Source organism: Ziziphus jujuba, chromosome 11 (genome assembly GCF_031755915.1).
Source record: "Ziziphus jujuba cultivar Dongzao chromosome 11, ASM3175591v1".
Classification (NCBI taxonomy): Eukaryota; Viridiplantae; Streptophyta; class Magnoliopsida; order Rosales; family Rhamnaceae; genus Ziziphus; species Ziziphus jujuba.
The window spans coordinates 26,929,765-26,952,161 of NC_083389.1; the positions used below are offsets into that span (position 1 = coordinate 26,929,765).

At 34.3% G+C, this 22,397-nt stretch overlaps 3 protein-coding genes across 3 annotated transcripts; all 3 read left to right on the forward strand.

Moving 5' to 3' along the window:
* The first annotated feature begins 9,357 nt into the window (after nt 1-9,357).
* On the forward strand, nt 9,358-13,731 carry LOC107433166 (lipoamide acyltransferase component of branched-chain alpha-keto acid dehydrogenase complex, mitochondrial). The gene is made up of 8 exons (XM_016044424.4): nt 9,358-9,750; nt 10,257-10,403; nt 10,896-11,021; nt 11,446-11,810; nt 12,187-12,434; nt 12,656-12,744; nt 13,029-13,256; nt 13,495-13,731. The coding sequence occupies exons 1-8, from the start codon at nt 9,547-9,549 to the stop codon at nt 13,606-13,608; spliced, it is 1,521 nt and encodes a 506-aa protein (XP_015899910.2). The 5' UTR covers nt 9,358-9,546; the 3' UTR covers nt 13,609-13,731.
* Nucleotides 13,732-13,863: 132 nt separating this feature from the next.
* Nucleotides 13,864-19,667, forward strand: LOC132800053 (uncharacterized). Its single transcript, XM_060812951.1, has 2 exons — nt 13,864-14,216; nt 19,172-19,667. Exons 1-2 carry the CDS (start codon nt 13,864-13,866, stop codon nt 19,665-19,667), a joined length of 849 nt encoding a protein of 282 aa, XP_060668934.1.
* Nucleotides 19,668-20,311: 644 nt separating this feature from the next.
* LOC107433132 (large ribosomal subunit protein eL18y) lies at nt 20,312-22,363 on the forward strand. The gene is made up of 5 exons (XM_016044385.4): nt 20,312-20,460; nt 20,634-20,723; nt 20,853-20,981; nt 21,085-21,267; nt 22,005-22,363. Exons 1-5 carry the CDS (start codon nt 20,458-20,460, stop codon nt 22,161-22,163), a joined length of 564 nt encoding a protein of 187 aa, XP_015899871.1. The 5' UTR covers nt 20,312-20,457; the 3' UTR covers nt 22,164-22,363.
* The last annotated feature ends 34 nt before the right edge of the window (nt 22,364-22,397 follow it).

The window sequence follows — 22,397 nt, forward strand, 5'->3', positions numbered from 1 at the left end:
GAGAGCAAATTTGAGAGTTGGGAATGAGGAGGCTAAGGCTTTTATAATGACGGGAGTCGGTAAAATCTGACGTCAATTCACTCCATTCTCGGGTATGCATTTTTCGTTAAGGTAAAGGTGGGTTAAAAATTTCTAGGAGGAGGAATTTGGAAAAGATGCATAAAAAACTTATTTAAACCGTGCTATATATATATATATATATAGATATAAATTATAGTATATCTATTGTATTAAATTTTGCTGCTTTTTTTGACAAAATCAATTGAAACATAAATATCCACAATCGTTGTTCAATATCAATAGAAAATGCTATGTGAATCTTCATCCACGTGTAGAAAATATAATATCTATATATATATATATGACCATTGTGGTTTTCATTGTGTGTATATATGTATATATATATATATATATATTAAATTCATCTAGATTAACACACTAACATCTAACATTTAGGATAACATCTAACATTTAGGAAAGTACGTAGAGATAAATGGGTCATTAAGTTGCAGAAATAGGATTTTATAAAGAAAATGATCGATGAGATTAGCTAGCTAGCTAGATTACTTAGATTTCTATTCCACCAAAAATATGTATTAATTAGATGTATTACTTAGATTTCTAGCAAAAATGTTAATTAGATGTATTAATTGGTGGATCTTAATTGTTAGTAAATAAAGTGATTTTGTTGTTAATTATCTATAGAGTTGGTATAGCTAGCTAGCTAATCTTTGAGTCCACACATGGTAACCGGGCCAAGATAACAGCTATGGGAGAGAAAATTGAAAATCGAATAGATGAGGACATGTCAAAATCAGTTTAACTTATTAGAGCTGGAGGGATAGAAATTAAAATTGATGCTATAGATAGAGAAAGAGTGTAAATTAAGCAATATTTGGTAGCTATCCCACATGATTTTTTAGAAGATTCTTGGATGGATCCAAACCCATGAGAGAATCGGACCAAACAATCTTCTCATGCCTTTCAGTTGTTGCACGCAGCTTGTTTATTAAAGTTGCTACAGCCAACCCTCCCTTTCTATATCAACCTTTTTATTTTTATTTTTTTTGAATTCTTGGTTTGATTCTAGAGATAAATTTCTTTTGGATAAATATATTTGTGCATATATATATATATTTAATGGGTAGTCGATATGTTAAGTCATGGTCCCACACAGCTGTTGCTATATATATATATATATATAGCTTATTTGAGTGGGCATGATGAGCATTACATTTTTTTTTATTTTTATTTTTTTAATTTTGTTACACGTTTTGTTTTTGCTATTCTTCGTCATAGGCCAAAAATTAGAATTTCTATAGAAGAGAAGCAAATGAAAGGCTTTTATAAAAATTCTTATAGAATAAAAAATAAAATCTTCATTCTATATATGTCACATCATAAATTAATAACTACATCCTATCTCAATCTCTATCATTTATACAATTATATGTCAATAAAGAAATATTAAAATTATAAAATTCAATCCCTTCCTAGAATTAGATTAATTAAACACACATACACACATATATACTTCTTCATTCTTCTTCTTTTTTCACGGTTGAAATATGTTTAGAATTGATTAACACATGTGACCTCCAGTATTTGTCATATCAGTTACATTATCTGTTGTTTTGGAAATATGAGCTACCAGTGTACATATCTTGTACTCTCTTCACTTAGTTAACAGGGTTATCAATAACCCATGCCTCATATGTAAATATAAGGTCATATGTGTAAATTTGCGAAACTAGAATTTTCCTTTCAAACTAGAAAATTACAACTACTTGCTATGGAAGTCACATATGTTACCAGCCATCATTGGTAGCAATGTGGAAGATTTTATCATAGGAAATCTGAAGGAATCGACCAAAGAAATCAAATCATCAACAGACAATATGTAACATATATGACCAATATTGTAGGCGAATGTAGTTCAGAATTCAGAGAAAACACATTAAGTCATGGTCCTATACAGTTGTTGCTATCTATATAGCTTATTAAGTGGGAATGATGTGGATTACATACATATATATATATATATATATATATATATATTTACACTTTTTGTTTTTGTTATTCTTCACCATGCGCTCGAATCAATCATCAGAAACAGAATTAGACCAAAAGTTAGGATATGTATATATATAAAAATTTTATTGAAGAGTAGCAAATGAAAGGCTTTCATAAAATTTCTCAATTTCTCATAGAGAATTGAGAATAATGTTTTCATTCTTTACATTTAAGATCATAAATTAGTAACTTTATCCAATCTCCATCTTCCTCCTCAATAAAGGTAATATTATTATTATTATTATTATTATTTTGTTGCTAAATTTCAATAAAAGTAATATTAAAATTACAAAATTCAATACCTTCATAAAAAGTAGATTAATTACACACACACACACATACATATGTCTACTTTTTATTTTTTATTTTTTTCTGGTTGAAATATGTTTAGGATGTAATTTTGAATTCAGAGAAAGAATATTAACAATAGAACGTGCGACCACTTGCAAGCAAAGGAAGACAAAAAAATATGAGTGTGGGACTGTGGGTTGGGCTGCCCATGGGGAACAAAAGGACTGCTGCTACATATACCATGCTCGGCATCTTTAAATGCTTGTCCCTCATTTTGCTATTTACTTCCCAGTTCTGAGATGACTTCTTGGCCTATTTGCCAAGCATATTTAATATTTTACTTCCTATATTTTCTAAAAGATTAACTTGACAAAATTAACATCTAGCTTTTAATCATTTCATTCTTAATATATATATATATATATATTCATCTTATAGTTATTTTCTCCCCACATCTCGTTAAAAATGTAAAATGTTCCCTTACGACTAACTTACCATGTAGTGTTGAAGTTGAAGAAGAACTACAAACTTCAAAATATTCAAATTAGGTTTACCATTTAAATAAAGCCTCCTGTTGAGAGTTAACTGGCTACCTTAATTTCACTCTTCTAAAGTTGAAATTGAATTTTGGAAAATTGTGCCCCTTTTTAATTAATAAATTAAACATATATCTCTCTGTTTTTTGGGTAATACTATCATATATCTCTCTGAATTTATATATATATATATATATATGCACAAAAAATTAGATTATATAAGACGATATTGAAAATCATCACAAGCTAGGAAAATTATATTTGTTGTCACTCTTGCATGGAACCATGCATGTGCATCTAGTTATACCAAATTAATCAATCCTTATCAACAATAATTACACCCACTTTCGATAATCCTCTTGACTTGCATTTTCAATCACTTTTATTTATTTTTTATTTTATTTATTTTTCCCTTTTCCTTTAGTGCCTAAGATGGGATTTCTTACCTTCTTAGCCAATAAAATCTTCAAGAAAATATCATGGATAATAGTAGTGGTCAGCATATATACTTCTCTCTGTTATAAGAGGAATTTGTTTGGATCCCCATAAAAATCTGCCTTGGAGTTTTGATATCGTTGGTCCCAAATTCTAAATGCATTTGTAGGGAAAAACTCAAACAACCGACAACTTTCTCACTTGCCCTGCCCTTAAGTGACAGAGTGCACCTATTTTTCCAATCGATTCATCAACTTATCTAAAGTTTAATTCCTTCCAAATTCTATATAGAAAGCAAGCTTGTCACCATATATATACCAATAACTTTAGAGATCACTTTTATCTCTCTCTCTCTCTCTCTCTCTCTCTCTCTCTCTCTGAGTCTTAAAGCTCTTCACTAAATAATACATACCACTTGCACCGTGGCTGACATTTCATCACCCTCTTTCCAAATGGTCCACACATAACTTTAGTTGAAATATTATGCATACCATCTTCTTTATTGACAAATATATACTGCTTGGAAAAGCTAGTTTTTATGCAGAAAGGAAATTGCCAATAGAGAAAGAAAACCTTCAATTTCAGACCCAATTTCCATGTTGGGATATGCATAAATCTTTACCTTGTGGCTAGCCTAGGTCATGAATCATGATCATTTAACCCTATATATATGGCTACCTTTCTTGCAAAACAAACCAAAAAATATACAGTGGAAAAGGCTTAAGATCAGATTTGATGGGAAGGTACTTGGATTTATTCTTCATATATACTCTTGTAGAACCACATGAGGTCCGCCAAGTCACTTTGAAAAATAAAAAAAACGAAAACGAAATGAGGGTGATGGAACATGGAAGAGAGGTCTTTTATATATATATATATATATATATATATAATTTTTTTCCAGTCCGGAAAATCTTAGATAAAATTTGTCCGGCAGTGACGGATCCAAGGGCGTGGGCAGGGGACACAATTTGTATTGGGTATTTAATTTGATTTTAAGTAATATTATTATATTAAAGTTATGAAAACCCATTAATATTTGTTTGCTTCTTAAGTTTGCAACTAACATTATACCTTCATTGTAATTAACTTCAAATTTGTTGTTTTTTGTTTTATTTAGTTATTTATATATCTAGATAAATTTGTATCTAAAGCATTCCCAAAATACTCTATTATTTTTTACCATCTTCCAATAATATTTTTATCCATGTTTTTTTACTACCTTCTTTCAATAAACATTTACAATTCTACACCATCAGATAGAGTGGCTACGTATTCTTTTATAAATACTGTGAAGGTAGTCTCGAAACCAGTGCAATATCATATAAAAATAATATAAATTATAAATAAATAATAGATTTGGCTTTCATACTTTAAAATCAACTATTTATATTAAAAAATTAAAATAAAATAAAATATATTATGATTTTTTAAAAAAAATTAATTTTTTAAAATAAAAAATATGAAATAAATAAAAGATCATTTTAAGTGTTTATTTAATGATAAATGTAGAATTTTTATCTGTTTGATTATAAATAAAAATTAAAAATATTTTTGAATATGAAATAGAGCTTTTTGACCAAAAAAAACTTTGCCAAATTGATTCTAAAGATGCTAATGGAATTTAAATTTGTTTTATATATTATAGTTGTCATTCTCTAAAGAAAGATTTTTTTTATCTATTCGAATTAGATTATCTTTCCAAATTTGTCCTTATATGGATCAGTTTTTGTGTTCGATTCATTTTATAATCGATAATAGAAGAATTATGAATAAATTTGATCTAAAATGTCTAGGATGTAAAAAAAGAATGAGGGGAAAAAAAAAAAAGTATAGCATATATTTTTTTTCCTTTTTTATTTTTATTTTTTGTTTTTTGTTTTTTTGAATAGGGTAAAAAACAAGAGTGGGGGGACAAATGAAATTGGTGTTTTGTTATCTGATAAAGCACTATTCCTCATTTTGAGTAAACAGGACCCTGGGGTTTGGTCTACATTAGGGAGGGTGTCGGTACAGTTTCAATTGGTTTTTTGATTTCTTTTTATAAACCGAATTAAACATCATTAGTTCAGTTTTGTTGGTTTATTATTTTATTTTAATTTTAATAATTTGAATTGATATCTTAAATTAATTAATTCAGAAACATGAAAAATATATTAAAATATAATTATAATTAATCATTATAATACTATTAAAAATTTATATACATAGTCAATTTGTTATGGATTTAACCCAAATTAAACCAGCTCGATTTGGTCGATCCACATCAATTTGTGCCCACACTTGGCTTGATATCATCCAATAGTTATCTTTTTCGAATTGATCTCTCAGATGGAATGAAAGATTTGCAAATAGTCTGGCTGGTATAGTGGCAAAATCCTCTTGATTTCGTGCCTAGAATTTTGACAGACTTGGCTGACTATGATGCTTATTGCAGGAATGTTTGTCTCTAATCCTCGGCTCGTCTTGAGGCTTTTTGTGCGTTAATGCAATCCGTTTCACCAAAAGAAGCACTAGTTCCTCATCCAGTCAACTTACACTCTCAATACACAAAAACCCACCAAACCCCTACAATGGAAATCTAATTTTAGTGGAGAGAATCTCTTCCTGGTAGATTCTCCACATTAGTTGCTGTATTCTATTGACCTCATCAAGTGCCTAATATCCATCCAAGTCGAAAGATGAAGATTGGCTGTGTGCCTTTGCCATAGCCCTTTAGACCATAATTCCCTTAATTTCAGGTAAAATATATGGACATACAAAGACCACAGATCTATAACATGGCTAGCCGTTTCCTAGGCCTCCAGTAGCATATGAAATTCCCAAAATATTTTCATTGTTTTAACTGGACAATAAAACAATAATGAAAATGATGATTTTTGCTGCAGAAATCAATGTTGAGGATGGAGCATATCTGAATAGTAGTTATCAGTGACAGTCCGTATTATTGGATTGTTTTGTTGCTTATCCAATCATAATCTGTGTCCAAATCATAGCAGATTTGCTTCCAGACTCCATGGCATATTAGTTTATTGAAACTGACAGATTTGGGCAATCGATAATATATTTGCTTTAAGAATCCTCCCATCAATAGAATATTAAATACGTATATCAACATATGGTATATCCCATCAAGGGGAATCAATGTTTTTAATCTATTTTGACATAAAAGTTTTTTTGATTATAAAGTTGTTTCCTTTAACAAATCTAATTTCTGATACTGATTGAAACATTAAAGCTTTCAACAGCAAGACTATTAGAACACTGCATGCATTCAAATTACACTTTCAATCCAAATAATTATCAACAGATTGAAAAAGAATTGTTTCCCATTGATGTCTAGGTGCTTTTTGAAAGCTCATATCTAGTCATGACTACTAAGCTTGATAGATACATTGTGTTTGTATAGTTTAATTACTTGTTTTAGTTAGTTTTATGTAAATTGGGGTAAGCATCGAGCTCCATTCATGCATCCATATATACGTAGACACACCCAAATTTGTTCACATATGATTTATCAAAAAAAAAAAATTGTTCACATATGGATAACCAAAATTATCAATATATTCCTATTATTTTTTATTCTCATAATGTTGTAATTAACCTTTAAATTTTTCCTTTCTACTAACTAAGTTTCTTCAAATATTTGAGACAATTCACTAATATAAGTGGTTATTGTTTTAGATAATGACCTGAGTTCGAATTTTTTATATTTTTAATATCAAAATAATACTAATAATAATAAATACTAAGATCATTAATAATCACTTATGAAAGATCACCTTAAATAATTTTGACATAACTAACATTAGTCATTCTTGTTTGAGTTATATACTATAAAAATAATGCTTTCCCATAATGGAAAAAATAATTGGGGAAAAAAAAAAATTTAACATGTGAAAGAAAAGGGATGCATTTACTTGGCTTCCTGTTTCTTCAATGTTAGGGACAAAAACAAAAACAGCTTGTTGATCAACTATAAGTGCAAGATCATGGACATGCATATATATGATATGATTGATTAAAGCAGATTACCATTTGTAGGAGAACATATAATGGTAGATACAGATAAGCTAGGGATAAGCATGGTTATATTGATAAAAGATAGAGAAGATTTTCATGTGAAGTATTAGGCTGTCAGCGAACATACAACATGTGAATGACTTGACGTTAACCTAAAGTCTTGCCTAACCTCTATCTTCTTTCTTGTTGAATTTATGATTAAAAAAAAAACATATAAGATATATAATACGGAGCAGAGTGATAGAGTACACTTTAGTGATATTTTGTCATAGCCAAAATACACTTTAACAGAAGGAGTTGGTAAATTTGTGGTAAGGTTTCTTAAGTTTTGTATAGCACAAGTACAGAAACATAATCCACATGTGAAACAGCTTTTAATTGTCTATAAATTGAGATGCATTGATGTGAAATCACATATCATAAGGCATGTGATCAAGTCATTGATCACCAAACACCTGGCATATTCTGCACCACCATTTTGTGGGACCTTGCCACGTGGTCTGATCTGACTCGATATATATATAAAAATATATTCTGGTTAAACTGATCTGATTAGATTTGGTTAGTTTTCTACTTGGTGTTATTGGGTATTTTATGAGCCAGAGGTTGGGCTTCTTACATGGACAGAAGGAGGGGTTCGTTGATGGGGCACAGAAGTCACTTCGAAAGCCATATTTATGAGCCTAATTGGGGGCCCAAGAAACATATTAGCCCGTCCAGTTTCCCCCCAAAAAAAAAAAAAATAAATAACAGGAGAATATTTCTGTCACCTCCTAATAACTAATTAGCCCAGGATTTTGTGGTAGTTTGGTGTTAGCTCATTGTTTTTCTCTGGTAAATTCAATAAACACATGAAAAACAGAAAACAAAAGAGGAATGACCGTATGAGGTATTATTATATGAGAAGTCTTTCATGTGTAGATAAGCCAAATTCATCGAGGACTTAATTTTTGGTTTTACGAAGAAAGTAACCTCGAGAGAATCAAAGTTTAGAATAAGACCCTTAATTTCCTTTTGTTTGTCATTTAAATAAATAGTGTTCAAGAATCTATTCCGTGGCCGAGTTAGCTTCTTTCTTTTTTCTTTTTTTTTTTTGGTAAAGTTAATTAAAAAAATTATATTTATTTATATAATTTTGCTATATGTTTTTCCATTTAAATCCAAAATTATGAGAATATGATAACAATATATATAATTTTTAATTTATCCATATTATGATACAGAAATATAATTTAGCAATTATGAAAGTTTTCAAAGGAATAATTATTAAGAGATTTATCTATTGAATAACTATTTCTTAATTTAAAAATAAATTATAAAACATTAAACTTATGGAATAGTTATTCCATTTCAGCATTAATTCACAAATCAAATGTCTTCTTAATTAATTTTTATCATAATCACTTAAGATATCTAAATTAATTATTTTAAATATCTTGATTTTATTATAAATTAAAAAGAAAAATAAAACTTTGATTTTTTTTTTTGGGTCAAAACTTGATAACTCCTTGCCATTCTATGCTTTACCATTTCATATTTCATACAAAATAATATAATATTAATATGCGTATAGATGTCCCTTAAATAATAACATCCAAAAATAACAAAAAAATCAAAATTTAAATAGAGAATTAAATTTGTGATTGAAATTGTAAAACATAATTTTAAAAATAATTAAAGGTTAAATCCAATAAAAAAGAAAAAAAATGATTGTAAAAAATATAAATAGATAATAATAAAGGAAAAAACAAAACCCGAAATAACTTTCTCTATACTTGCAGAATCCTACCTTATTTTTTTATATGAAAAAAAAAAAAACCATAAAAGATATTAAAATAAATTTCAAAATTGAACATCTAATTTTTATTTAAAAAAAAAAGAACTTAGGGATTTTAATCCACATATATCCAATTAAATATAATATAATATCTTGCAACAAAGAGACGGATAACACGTCAGACCCATCTGCCATCTCACTCACTCCGGTAATGGCAAAAACTGGCAAGCTTATCTATCTGACGTCTGAGGACTGCCCTGTCGGAATTTGGTAGGACCCACACTTAACCTTGTCTTATGCTTAAAAATTTATTTATTTATTTTATTTATTTTCCTCAAAAATTCCCAAATCCCAAAACACAATCATTGAGGCTGTAACTCGACTGAAAAGCCTCCCGGCGAGCGGAGAGCGATGATCGGTCGGAGGATATTTCGAACAACCCGGGCTTGGGTCTCCGGTCATCGCTGCTGGTGGCTGAGTTCTCTCCTCTCTCGTGGTCCCCACCACCCGAACGTTCAAGCCGAGCTCAAGCCTTCATTTCTTCGGCTCTATTCTTCCCAGTTATATCCAACCGCTCCGGCGTCGTTTCGCTTTGCTCATTATGATGGTGTCAAAGTAAGTATTGGGGTTTTGATGCTTTGTTGTGGTTGAAATTTCCTGTTTTGTGCTGTTCCTTCTTCAGGGATTGTTTTATTTTTGTTTTTTGTTTCTCTGTATGTTTCTTTTTTTTTTTTTAATTACTTAGGGAGCAAAAGCAATCATTTTTTTTGTCTCTGAATTTTGTAATTCTGAGTGGGTAGAAGAAGAGGAATAAACTAGTTTGTTAGGGGCTTAATTTAAACAGCATAGGCTCTGTAAATCTTTGAACAAGCAAGCTTTGGAGCTAACTTTTCAACTCCTACTCCTGTTTATGCAAATGGAATTTTTTTTTTTTTTTTTGACAGACTTCATTGCCAAAAGGTTAAATATGAATGACCCGCAATTCTGTCAATCATGCTGTTGTAATTTGGTGGCTTAAAAGTAGGGTTTGGCTTAGTTAGTTGCATCCTAATGGACTCTCTTAATGTCTTAAAGGTTTCAATGTGATAATGCGTACCTATTGTTTGTTCTCAATTTTGCAGCTGAGCATGCCTTATTTTGTAAAGAAATGCTGCTATTCAAGTCAAGTTTTGGCTGATGTTTCGGCAGGAGGAATAGTTGATGTACCATTAGCACAGACCGGTGAAGGTATTGCTGAATGCGAGCTCATCAAGTGGTTTGTACAAGAGGTGTGTGAATTAAAGTAGGTTTAATTCAAAGTATCCATTATTAATTGTTCATCCGTGTATATTGAACCTTGTTGAAATTATGAATGGATACTGTCCCTTTTTACTAGCTTGCTTTCTTCCTTACTGATTATACCTCTTTTTTCTCCAATTTGAATTATGAGAAGTATGGCTTACTAGCTGAAATGTGACCAGTATGAGTATGTACGACTATGTAACTACATGTGTAGTAGGAAAAGTCTGTGACCTCATAAATTGGTCTGTACTTTACCATTAACTGGATAGAGGAAGGGACAGAACAAAAGCTTCTATCTCCTCAGTGAAGGACATTTGTCATGAATTCATGACAATCTGCATTGTTAGTGAAGTAGGGGTCTTTCTAATTGATTATCTATTGTGCTGCATATCTCTGCCTGCATTCTCTTTTTCAATTACATGGTTCTTCTTTAGAGAAGTTGACCAGAAAATAGATGTTGAGTGTCATGAATTTTGCAGGGAGATGAAGTTGAAGAATTTCAACCGCTTTGTGAAGTTCAGAGTGACAAGGCAACCATTGAAATAACTAGCCGATATAAAGGAAAGGTTGCCCAAATTCTTCACATTCCTGGTGATATTGTGAAGGTCAGTTAATGTTCACATGCCCCCAGCAATTAAAAATACATTCTTTTAACTATCCTTAATTGTTTGAGTTACCATGTATAGAAGAACTTCAAGTTGACTAGTTCTTCTAAATGCTGTTTCTGGTTTGGTTAGTAGTTATGCAAACCAAAATGACAAGTATCATGGAGTGTTAGTGTTGACTAAACTAATATCCCTACCTAGGTAGAAAAGTTAGGAATCTATAATAAAGTAAAAGAATAAGAACTTTGCTTATAGATTCTTTCTAAAACAATAGCATTGACTCATTATAGATGTGAATTTGTCACATTATTTTAACGTAGTAAAAGATATTAGAGCGTTTTTCTATTACTCTGGTTTGACTCTTTTCTGGTATACTGTAATATGTGACTTTGTTTTGAGCCTGTAAACTAAAATGAAACCGCAGGTTGGAGAAACACTTTTAAGACTGGCCACTGAGGAATCTCAGGTTGATGTTCCAATTCATACTGGTGAGGCTTTGGAAAGTATTAAGTCGCTAGATTCTGAGCTGAAAGGGCATGATATTAGTGGAGTCTTATCAACGCCTCCTGTTAGAAGCCTTGCAAAGCAATATGGCATAAATATAAATGATGTTCTTGGAACTGGTATAGATGGGAGAGTTTTAAAAGATGATGTTCTTAAATATGCTATGCAAAAGGGAATCATTGAAGACCCATCTGACTCGACTACTAGTTCCAAGCAAGTCTTAGGAGGAGAACATGTATCTGCTGGTGATGGATGGAAATATGAGGATAAGACAATATCACTAAGGTAATATTGGAATTATTCTTCTATGTATTTTATGTTACCATAAATTTCTCTGCTTTATGGGTAAAAAATTGTCATTCCTATAGCAGTATTGTTATCTACCTGACGCCTGTATTATCATTATGACTGAATGGTGACCTATAAGGATAATAAAGCTGTCTTCTTGCGGAGCAATAGTTTTACTAATTCACTGTGGTTTTCCCGCATGTTAATAGTTTGATGTCTGGCATATTCAAAGTCATTTTGCATCTCAGTACAAGCAAAATTTTTTTCTTCTTTTATTCTTCAACCTTTTTTTTTCTTTTTTGTTAGAGAATATTCTATTTCTAAAGGAAATGAAGTTATCTGCAAGTTATTTACTTATTCTTGGTTCTTTCAGGGGATTCCAACGTAAAATGGTTCAGTCTATGAGCATGGCTGCAAAAGTTCCACATTTCCATTATGTTGAAGAGATAAATTGCAATGCACTTGTGGAACTGAAAAATTCTTTCCAAAATAATAATTCTGATACAAACGTGAAGTACACTTTCCTTCCCTTAATGATAAAGTCACTTTCAATGGCTATGAGCAAATTTCCCTTAGTGAATAGTTGTTTTGTTGAGGACTCACTTGAGGTTATTCTTAAAGGTCTGTAGATCTATTTCTACTTGACTTACAGCATCTATTTCTTTTTTATGCCTTAACTTGCCTTTTCATTGCAGTGAGTGCGTTATATTTGCTTCCATTCTTTTTCATGCTTTATTTTTATCTTTTAAACATACCAGTTTTGACGCACTTTATATCCAAAGTAGACTCTTTTCAATTTCTGACTTTATATTTATCTACATTGTTATTATTGATTATTATAGGTTCCCACAATATTGGGATTGCCATGGCTACACCACATGGTCTAGTTGTGCCAAACATTAAGAATGTTCAGTCCCTTTCCATCTTTGAGGTTAGATTAATGTTTAATTGATACTCTTTTGTGCACAAAGCATCAACATACTGCTTGATTCATTTATTGGGAACCGGGATTTTGAATCTTGAAATCCAGGATTATGAAATATTAGATCTATGCAATTGAATGCAGACTCTATGCCCTGGAAGTGTAAATGAGAATGACAAAGTGCATATTATCTTCATTCAATAAGCCAAATCATTCTCTGTTTTGATTATTGACCTTCTATACTACTATCATTTGTGATTTTGTTAAACATATGTCTTCTTCCATGTCTTTAGGTAACAAAGGAACTTTCACGGTTGCAACAGCTGTCATCAGATAATAAGCTTAGTCCTGGAGATATATCTGGTGGAACAATAACTCTAAGCAATATTGGAGCTATTGGTGGAAAGTTTGGTTCTCCTCTTCTCAACTTGCCTGAGGTTGCCATCATTGCGATTGGCCGGATTCAAAAAGTTCCACAATTTGCAGACGATGGAAATGTGTATCCTGCATCAATCATGACGGTGAGCATTGATTTGCTTTCTTCATTTTCCTATGATTTCTATTATTTGAACTAGTTTTTATCTGAAATTCCTTTTTAAAATATTACAATTTATCAGATCTTTCTGTAGATAATATTGCAAGGACAAATTTACCAATTGGATTAGAATATAGATTGTAAATTAATCTTGAAAGAATATGGTTCTTGAAGGTGAAATGGGTCTGATTGGTGGGTCTTTACCTGATTTTCTTTTTTCACAGGTTAATATCGGAGCAGATCATAGAGTTCTGGATGGAGCAACTGTGGCAAGATTTTGTAGCGAGTGGAAGAAGTTTATTGAGAATCCAGAGCTGCTTATGTTGCAATTGAGATGATTGAAATCTGTAACTTTTTAGACTATAATTATTGGATAATCCTTCATCCATTATTCAAATAAACATTAAATCGAACAAAAAATAAGGTTTTCTGAAATTGAAATCATTTTCCTTGTCTAGAAACTGCATTTTTTTGGCTATATTTTGTTACAAATGCATAGCAACTTTTGACTTAAAGACTCGAGAGAGAATATTCATAAATGCGCAAATTTCAAGCCTTCTCCCAATCCAAATTTATCAAGCTTGCAGTTTGGCATGGTTGATTCGCTTATTTTACCTGATGGGCAATGGAATAAACCGGTGATTGAAAGGCTTTTTGATAAAGATTCTTCAGAGACAATCTTGCAGATCTATTGGGCAGACAACAATCAAGAAGACATGGTTGTGTGGACGGGATCCCATTCCAGAACGTTTCACGTTAAATCAACTTATAAGTTCATTAATCCTGTTTCTGGGGTTAGCTCGAACTGGTGGCAATTCTTGTGGAAGAGTAAAATTCATGATCGACTAAAGTATTTCATGTGGAAGTTGGCTTCAAAGGGACTTACGTTACGTGCAACCTTGCAAAGCTGCAACTGGGAGATCAACAATGCCGGATGTCCTCATGGGTGCGAGTGCTAAGACGATGAAGTGCATTTATTTTTCCACTGTGAAGCTGCCAAGGCCTCCCCTTGGAGTATAAGATGTGAAAGTGTTACGTAATTGGGAGAAAAACAAATAGCAACGAAAACAAAGAAAGCGAAGAACAGACACACAATTTACGTGGAAATCCTTGACGGGAAAAACCACGGGCAGGGAGAAGCAAATCCAATATCGAAAGATTGGTACAAAAGGTGAGCCTGACTGCGCGATACCTTGAACCCTAATTACAGCCGAAAACTAAATATATATAGTACAGAAGAAACCCTTATCTCCGCTTCCACCACAGAGCCCCAAATTTTTCTCCAAAATTAGTTTCCCCAAAATGAGTCGCACCGCGAGTTTTTCGGGTTGGGTCAACAAGAATTCGGGTCACTAATTCTAACAATCTCCACCTTGACACGAATTCCATATAAGGAATGAAAAACATACAAAACTCCAATCTTCGATAAAAGTTGCCATCCTCTTCCACAAAAGCCCCTAAAGGCAAAACTCAACAACAAACACCAACCAAGTCCAAGCAATGCTCAAACTTGGCTACTGGAAGTGCCTTGGTCATCATGTCAGCAGGATTATCATGAGTACTCACCTTGCTGACAACAATATCTCCACGAGCAATAACATCACGTACAAAATGATACCGAACATCTATATGTTTTGTCCTCTCGTGAAACATCTAATCCTTAGTGAGATAGATAGCACTCTGACTATCACAATTGATGACCGTACTCTCCTGCTCAGAGCTCAACTCACTTATCAACGCCCTTAACCAAATAGCTTCTTTCACCGCTTCAGCTATAGCCATATATTCAGCTTCTGTAGTTGATAGTGCAACTGTTGCTTGCAAAACAGACTTCCAACCGATAGAAGTATCTCCAAGAGTAAATACATAACCAGTAGTGGACCTCCTTCTATCAAGGTCCCCAGCAAAATCTGCATCAACATATCCACGTACACCCTCCTTACTTCCACCAAACTCTAAACAAGTGTTAGTAGTGCCTCTCAAGTACCTTAGAATCCACTTGACAGCTTGCCAGTGTTGTTTGCCTCACAACACTAACAGCATGTGCAATGTCAGGACGGGTACACACCATAGCATACATCAAACTACCAACAGCACTAGAATAAGGAACATGTGACATATACTCAATATCTCTATCCGACTGTGGTGACATATCAGCAGACAATCTAAAATGAGTAGCTAATGGAGTACTTACAGGTTTAGCGTTCTTCATTCCAAAACGCTCCAGAACTTTCTCAACAAAAGATCTTTGAGTCAAGAAAAGTTTACCTGCAGATCTATCTCTCTCAATCTCCATACCAAGAATCTTCTTTGCCGCTCCCAAATCTTTCATCTCAAATTCACCACTCAATTCTGCTTTCAATCTGTTGATATCGGATTTCTTCTTGGCCACTATCAGCATATCATCAACATAAAGTATCTATTTTCTAGAATAGCCATGGCTAAACATAAACCCATCAAACCGCTTGTACCACTGACGAGGGGATTGCTTCAAACCATACAAGGACCTTTTCAACAAACACACATGATCCTCTTTTCCTTCAACCTCGAAACCTTCGGGTTGCTGCATATAAATTGTCTCCTCAAGCTCACCATGCAAGAAAGCGGTCTTCACATCTAGTTGCTCCAACTCTAAATCATGCATAGCAACTAGCGCTAACAAAGCACGAATAGAAGCATGTTTAACGACAGGGGAAAATATATCATTAAAATCAACTCCCTGTACCTGTGAATACCCCTTCGCTACTAAACGTGCTTTGTACCTCGCATCTTCAACACCAGGGATGCCTTCTTTCTTTTTGTAGACCCACTTGCATCCCACAATCTTCTTACCCTCTGGAGGTAATGCTAACTCCCAAGTGTGGTTCTTATGAAGCGACTCCACCTCTTCCTGCATAGCAATTAACCACTTTGCAGAATCCTCACATGAAATGGCTTCATGATAGTTGCAAGGATCACTGGGACTCTCGATCTCCTGTGCTGCAACACAAGCAAAAGTGACATAGTCTGCTAAACTAGAGGGCTTCTTGATCTCCCTGCGAGGTCTATCCTTGGCAATCGAATGCTCCTGCACCTCCTCAATTCTCTGTTCTTCCACATGAGTGGGTGTCTCAAATGGGCCTGAAACTGAACCATTCTGTGAAGTACTTACTTCCTCCACCCTAAACTCCACCTGCTTTGGCACACTGTCTGAAACAACGAGCTCCTTTTTCGGATGCAGCATTGCCATCTCATCAAACACAACATCCCTGCTAATCACAACCTTAGATGACTTTGGATCAGGAAGCCAAACTCTATATCCTTTTACACCCTGCGGGTAACCAAGAAATATGCCCTTCTTCGATCTAGGCTCAAGCTTACCATCATTAACATGAACATAGGCAGGGCATCCAAATACCTTCAAATCTAGATAATTAGCAGGTTTTCCAGACCATACCTCTTCAGGAGTCTTGCAATCGATTGCTGCCGATGGAGAACGATTCACCAAGTAACAAGCTGTAGCAGCTGCTTCTGCCCAAAAGTCCTGTGCTAACCCAGAATTCGACAGCATGCATCGGACTTTCTCCATAAGAGTTCTGTTCATCCGCTCAGCCACACCATTTTGCTGCGGAGTTCCTCTAACTGTGAGATGTCTAACGATCCCTTCGTTTCTACAAAACTCATTGAAAACACCATCACAGAACTCCAATCCATTATCTGTACGAAGGCGCTTCACCCTTCTTTCCGTCTGCTTCTCTACCAAAGCTTTCCATTGCTTGAAGATAGCAAATACGTCATTCTTGTGCTTCAAAAAATATACCCAGACCTTCCTGGAGAAATCATCAATGAAGGTCAACATATATCTGCCACCACCCTTAGAAGCAGTACGTGCAGGTCCCCAAAGATCTGAATGAATATAGTCTAGAGTACCTTTGGTTTTGTGAATTCCAGTACTGAAGCTAACTCTCTTCTGCTTCCTAAACACACAATGTTCACAAAACTCCAACTTCGAGATACTCCGATCACCAAGCAAACTCCGTTTGCTCAACATCGCCAAACCTTTCTCACTCATATGGCCCAATCTCATATGCCACAAACGAGTAACATCCGAATCTGACATGGACACTGAAACAGCAGCCGACCCCATTACCACAGAACCCTGTAGCTTGTATAATGTACCAACCAGGCTAGCTTTCATCACCACCAAAGCACCCTTCAGAACCCTCAAAACTCCACCTCCACCAGCAAAAGAACAACCAGACTTGTCCAAAGCAGATAAAGAAATTAAATTTTTAGACATATCTGGAACGTGACGTACCTCAGATAGTGTTCTAATAATTCCATCATGCATCTTCACCCTTACAGTTCCAATGCCGATGACACAGCAAGGATGATCATCTCCCATCAGCACAACACCTTTATCCACCAGAACATAAGAAGAGAACCAATCCCTATGGAGACAGATGTGAAACGAACAGGCTGAATCCAAAATCCATCCCTGCTTGCCCGAACTATCCTCAGTCACTGAATAAACATCTCCATCTTCAATTTCCTCATGTGCGACACTGGCTTCGGCATGTTCCTTACTCTTTTCATTATTTTTATTCTGAAGCTTACGACATTCAGTTTTGATGTGCCCCTTTTTCTTACAGTAGTGACAAATAAGGTTTCTGAACCTTGACTTCGATCTTGGCCGACTACCACCATTGTTATTTTGATCTCTAGATGATGTTCTACCTCTAACAATCAAACCCTCTCCTCCGGAACTCCCAAAATTATTGTTATCCGAACTGCTGGTCAACTCCTTATCAAACAACTCCTTAGAATATAAAGAAGCTTTCACATCCTCCAATTTTAGGGTTTTATTACTGTAAATCAAAGTCTCCCTAAAATTTTTATACGATGGAGGTAAGGAACGCAGTAGCATTAGGGCCTGATCTTCATCATCATATTTAATGTCCATGTTTGCCAGATCCAACAAAATAGTAGAAAAATCATCTATGTGTGTTTTAATAGATGTACCTTCAACCATAGAAAGGGTGTATAGACGGTGCTTCGCAATCAGTTTCGTTGTGAGATTCTTTGTGATGTACAAAGATTCCAACTTGTCCCATAAGCCCTTTGTTGTCTTCTGATCAAGGACCTCCCTCAAAACTTCATTGGACAAGCATAGCTGAATGGTGGATAGGGCACGCTCATCAACCTCGGCTTTCTTTTCGGCATCCCACGAAGACGGCATCTGCTCCTTGCCAACCAACGCCTTGTGTAAACCGTTCTGTGTCAAAATCGCCTTCATCTTGACTTGCCACATGGAGAAACTCATGTTGCGCTCAAATTTCTCAATGTCGAACTTTGTTGCCATGATCGAAAAAAAAAAAAAAAAATTCCCAAATAGATCGACGCGGCTCTGATACCACTTGTTACGTAATTGGGAGAAAAACAAATAGCAACGAAAACAAAGAAAGCGAAGAATAGACACACAATTTACGTGGAAACCCTTGACGGGAAAAACCACGGGCAGGAAGAAGCAAATCCAATATCGAAAGATTGGTACAAAAGGTGAGCCTGACTGCGCGATACCTTGAACCCTAATTACAGCCGAAAACTAAATATATATAGTACAGAAGAAACCCTATCGGCCCGAGATCTCCGCTTCCACCACAGAGCCCCAAATTTTTCTCCAAAATTAGTTTCCCCAAAATGAGTCGCACCGCGAGTTTTTCGGGTCGGGTCAATAAGAATTCGGGTCACTAACTCTAACAGAAAGTTACCAGGTCAGTGGCCTAGATAACCACCTCACTCTCTTGACCAAACCATTTGATGTCCTTCCAGTTCACACTGAAGATAGCAGCTCGTTTTTCTTGTTTTCTGTCCTCATTTTTTATTGGCTATGGAAGTTGCGGAATCTCATTCTATTTGAAGACAAGAGACCAACTTTAGAAGAGGAAGTCAGGCACTGTTTAGTAGATTTGAAGAACACAAGAAGCTTTTGTCGATTAATAGTGTTCACCGGCTTAATTCCTCTTCTAGAAAGGTGGTGACGAATTCATGGAGCCGACCCCTGCATGGATTCATCAAAGTTAACTGCGATGCTTCTGTAAAGGATAATTCTGCTGGTATAGGAGTGGTAATGCGAAATCACGAGGGTGAAGTCATAATGCTCAAGTCGTTCACCATCAATCTTGGCTTCCCTGAAGCAGCAGAAGCAGATGGACTTCTAAAACCGGTCCAGTTGGCTATTGAAGGAGGCCATCCCAGCATCTGCTGCGAAAGTGATGCTATTATTCAAAGTCTCAACAATCCTTCCAGTATCTCTTGCCATTGGTCTACTGCCGGATATATGAAGAAAAATTTAGATTTACGTTCTCTTTTCGTGCTATCTCATTTACTTGGATACCAAGAAAAGCTAACGGGTTAGCTCATTTAGTTTCAAAGTGGAGTCTGTTGAACCATCATTTATGCGTCTTTCCACCTTTGTCTTTTTTTGATCAGTTTGACAAGGCTGTTAATCAAGAAAGAAGCTCGGCTGCTTCTCCCTGATTTGGTTATATTGCTGTATCTTCCCTGTTTTGGTTAATATAACAATCCCTTTTAAGGAAGAAAAAAAAAAAAAAAAAGAATATTCATAAAGTTTCTTCTGCTTTCTTGTTAAAGGATCGTTTGAAGAATGTTTTGATTTATTGTGGGAGCAAATTTATACAATTTGTTTTTGGATGTGGAGACAAAAATCCTATATAATAAAATTAAGGACAAATTTACAATGACATTAGTAAATAATAAGCTATATCCATTTAAAGATAATCAACTTAAATGATAATAAAATAAATATTTAATTTATTTTTATTTTTCTTAAGGATGGAAGGAATATGTTTGCAATTTTATTTTATTTTTTGCAAAAAAAAAATTGTTTTGTAAAATTAAAGGGATAAGTTCGTAAATTGAGAAGTAAAAAAAAAAGTTTGTAAATTTTCACTCTAAATTCTAATATCAATTACGATAAAAGAATTTAATAAAAAAATAAAATTTCCACGTGGAGATGTGTGATTAGATACTAAAATGAAACCGGCAGCACAAAATCACTCACACCAGGCCAGTGAAAAACCCTAGCCGTCTCTGCTAACAAATAAAACTACACAAACTCATCACACTTCTTCTTCAGCCGCGCCTCCCAAGAGCAAAACCTCTTCAGCAAAACCCTTCGAAAAGAAATGGTACTTTCATGTTCCTCATGGAAGAAACCCTAGTTCTTGTTTGGTTCTCGGGAAGAAAAATGATAGCCAAATAGAAAAATTCAAACCAACTGTAACGTTGTTTTCTTTTTATCATCTCCTTTACTACGCTGTTTTTCTAACTTTATGTTCTTCTTTGTTTTTGTTCTCCACAGGGGATTGATTTGGTCGCCGGTGGCAAAAGCAAGAGAACCAAGCGACTTGCTCCGAAATCCGATGATATCTATCTGAAACTCATTGTCAAGGTGTGTCACCTTTTTTGGTAGAAAAATAAAAATGCTTTCTTTTTAGCAGAAGAACTTGGATCTGGGATTGCTTGTTTATTATTACTATTATTAGTTTTTGATGTGTGGATTATTTTGTTTTGTTATCAGCTTTACAGGTTTCTCGTAAGGAGAACTGGAAGCAAATTCAATGCGGTGATATTGAAGCGTTTGTTCATGAGCAAGACCAACAAGGCTCCGTTATCGCTCTCTAGGCTGATCAGGTTCATGAAAGGAAAGGTTTGTGTTTCTTGCAATTCTGGATTAGTTTATTTGGATTGGATTAATTTTGGGTTTATTGAAATGAGGTTGTAATGGTGTTCTGCTTGTTTGGTTTACACAGGAAGGAAAGATTGCAGTGATTGTGGGCACTGTAACAGATGATATCAGGGTTCATGAGGTGCCAGCTCTGAAGGTGACCGCTTTGAGGTTCACAGAGACTGCAAGGGCCAGGATTGAGAAGGCTGGCGGAGAATGTTTGACATTTGATCAGCTGGCTCTTAGGGCTCCTCTGGGTCAGAACACGGTATGGACAATAACAATATATATTGTGTATTTATTTTTTAATCATCGATTAAATTGCATTGGCATTTTGGCAGTTGTTATATGTTTTGTCATTAGAACCGATAAAGTTTTCTAGTACTAAGCTGATATATGTTGTTTTAGTTGTTAGAAATGTCTGTGCTGATTGTAAATGCCATGTAAATATATAATTGTTGTGTAAAATTGACGATTTTCACTACTTGTACAGAGTTTTATCCCTTAGTGGCTGCAGAATGTGCTAATAGATTGACTTTTTCTTGTAAATTGAATATGCACTTTGCAAATTCAAGTTTGATTGTTAAGTACTGTTAGTTTGAGAGATTTTTAATCATTTGGTTAAGAGCTTTGTTATTTTAATATCAAACATAGTGCCTTATGCTTGATGTAACCAAACTATGGCAATTGTGTTTTTGGTCAATAAGGCTTTCTTCTAACTCTTTACAACCTGAATTGAGGCATAAGGGTTTGATATTACATTTGCTGGCCTTTTGGTTAGACATTCTGATTATTTTCCCATGTATTGGAAGACCTATTTGTTGTTTTGAAGATCTACTCGTGAAGTTGCTCGTTGGCCTTGATTACTCGGATTAATTGGCTTACTCTTATGGTTCGGATTTGTATGCATGATCTCATAATCCATGGTGGAGTAATTGATATGTTATTATGCATGTAAATTGCTGGCAATGCTAATTGGTCTTATGTTGTCCTACATGCGTATAGGTTCTTCTTAGAGGTCCAAAGAATGCTCGTGAGGCAGTGAAACATTTTGGTAGAGCTCCAGGTGTCCCACACAGCCACACTAAACCTTATGTGCGATCAAAGGGAAGAAAGTTTGAGAGAGCTAGGGGTAGAAGAAACAGCAGAGGATTCAAGGTTTAAAGTGGTTAATTCCATCTGTACCCCAGAGGAAAATTTACAAGCGTTGTTTCTCCCTCATTTGTTTTGTAGTTCAGCGTTTGAACTCTGAGTAGACTTGTTTTTGTTTTACCTTTTGTTATTCACTTCTATCTTTTCAATTGGTATGAGAAAATGATATAACTTATATAAGTACTTATTTTCGAAGATGATGTTTCTTTGGATTTTGGTGGTGTTACTTTCTTTAAATTGATTCCG

Bases quoted from the DNA above. Each gene is read 5' to 3' on its own strand.
- LOC107433132 (XM_016044385.4), top strand. The intron at 20,724-20,852 runs GTGTGTCACCTT...TTTTGTTATCAG, and splicing joins ATCTGAAACTCATTGTCAAG to CTTTACAGGTTTCTCGTAAG. The intron at 21,268-22,004 runs GTATGGACAATA...ACATGCGTATAG, and splicing joins CTCCTCTGGGTCAGAACACG to GTTCTTCTTAGAGGTCCAAA.
- LOC107433166 (XM_016044424.4), top strand. From the start codon at position 9,547: ATGATCGGTCGGAGGATATTTCGAACAACCCGGGCTTGGGTCTCCGGT. The intron at 10,404-10,895 runs GTGTGTGAATTA...TGAATTTTGCAG, and splicing joins TCAAGTGGTTTGTACAAGAG to GGAGATGAAGTTGAAGAATT. The intron at 12,435-12,655 runs GTCTGTAGATCT...TGATTATTATAG, and splicing joins ACTTGAGGTTATTCTTAAAG to GTTCCCACAATATTGGGATT.
- LOC132800053 (XM_060812951.1), top strand. From the start codon at position 13,864: ATGGTTGATTCGCTTATTTTACCTGATGGGCAATGGAATAAACCGGTG. The intron at 14,217-19,171 runs GTGCGAGTGCTA...TTCTATTTGAAG, and splicing joins AATGCCGGATGTCCTCATGG to ACAAGAGACCAACTTTAGAA.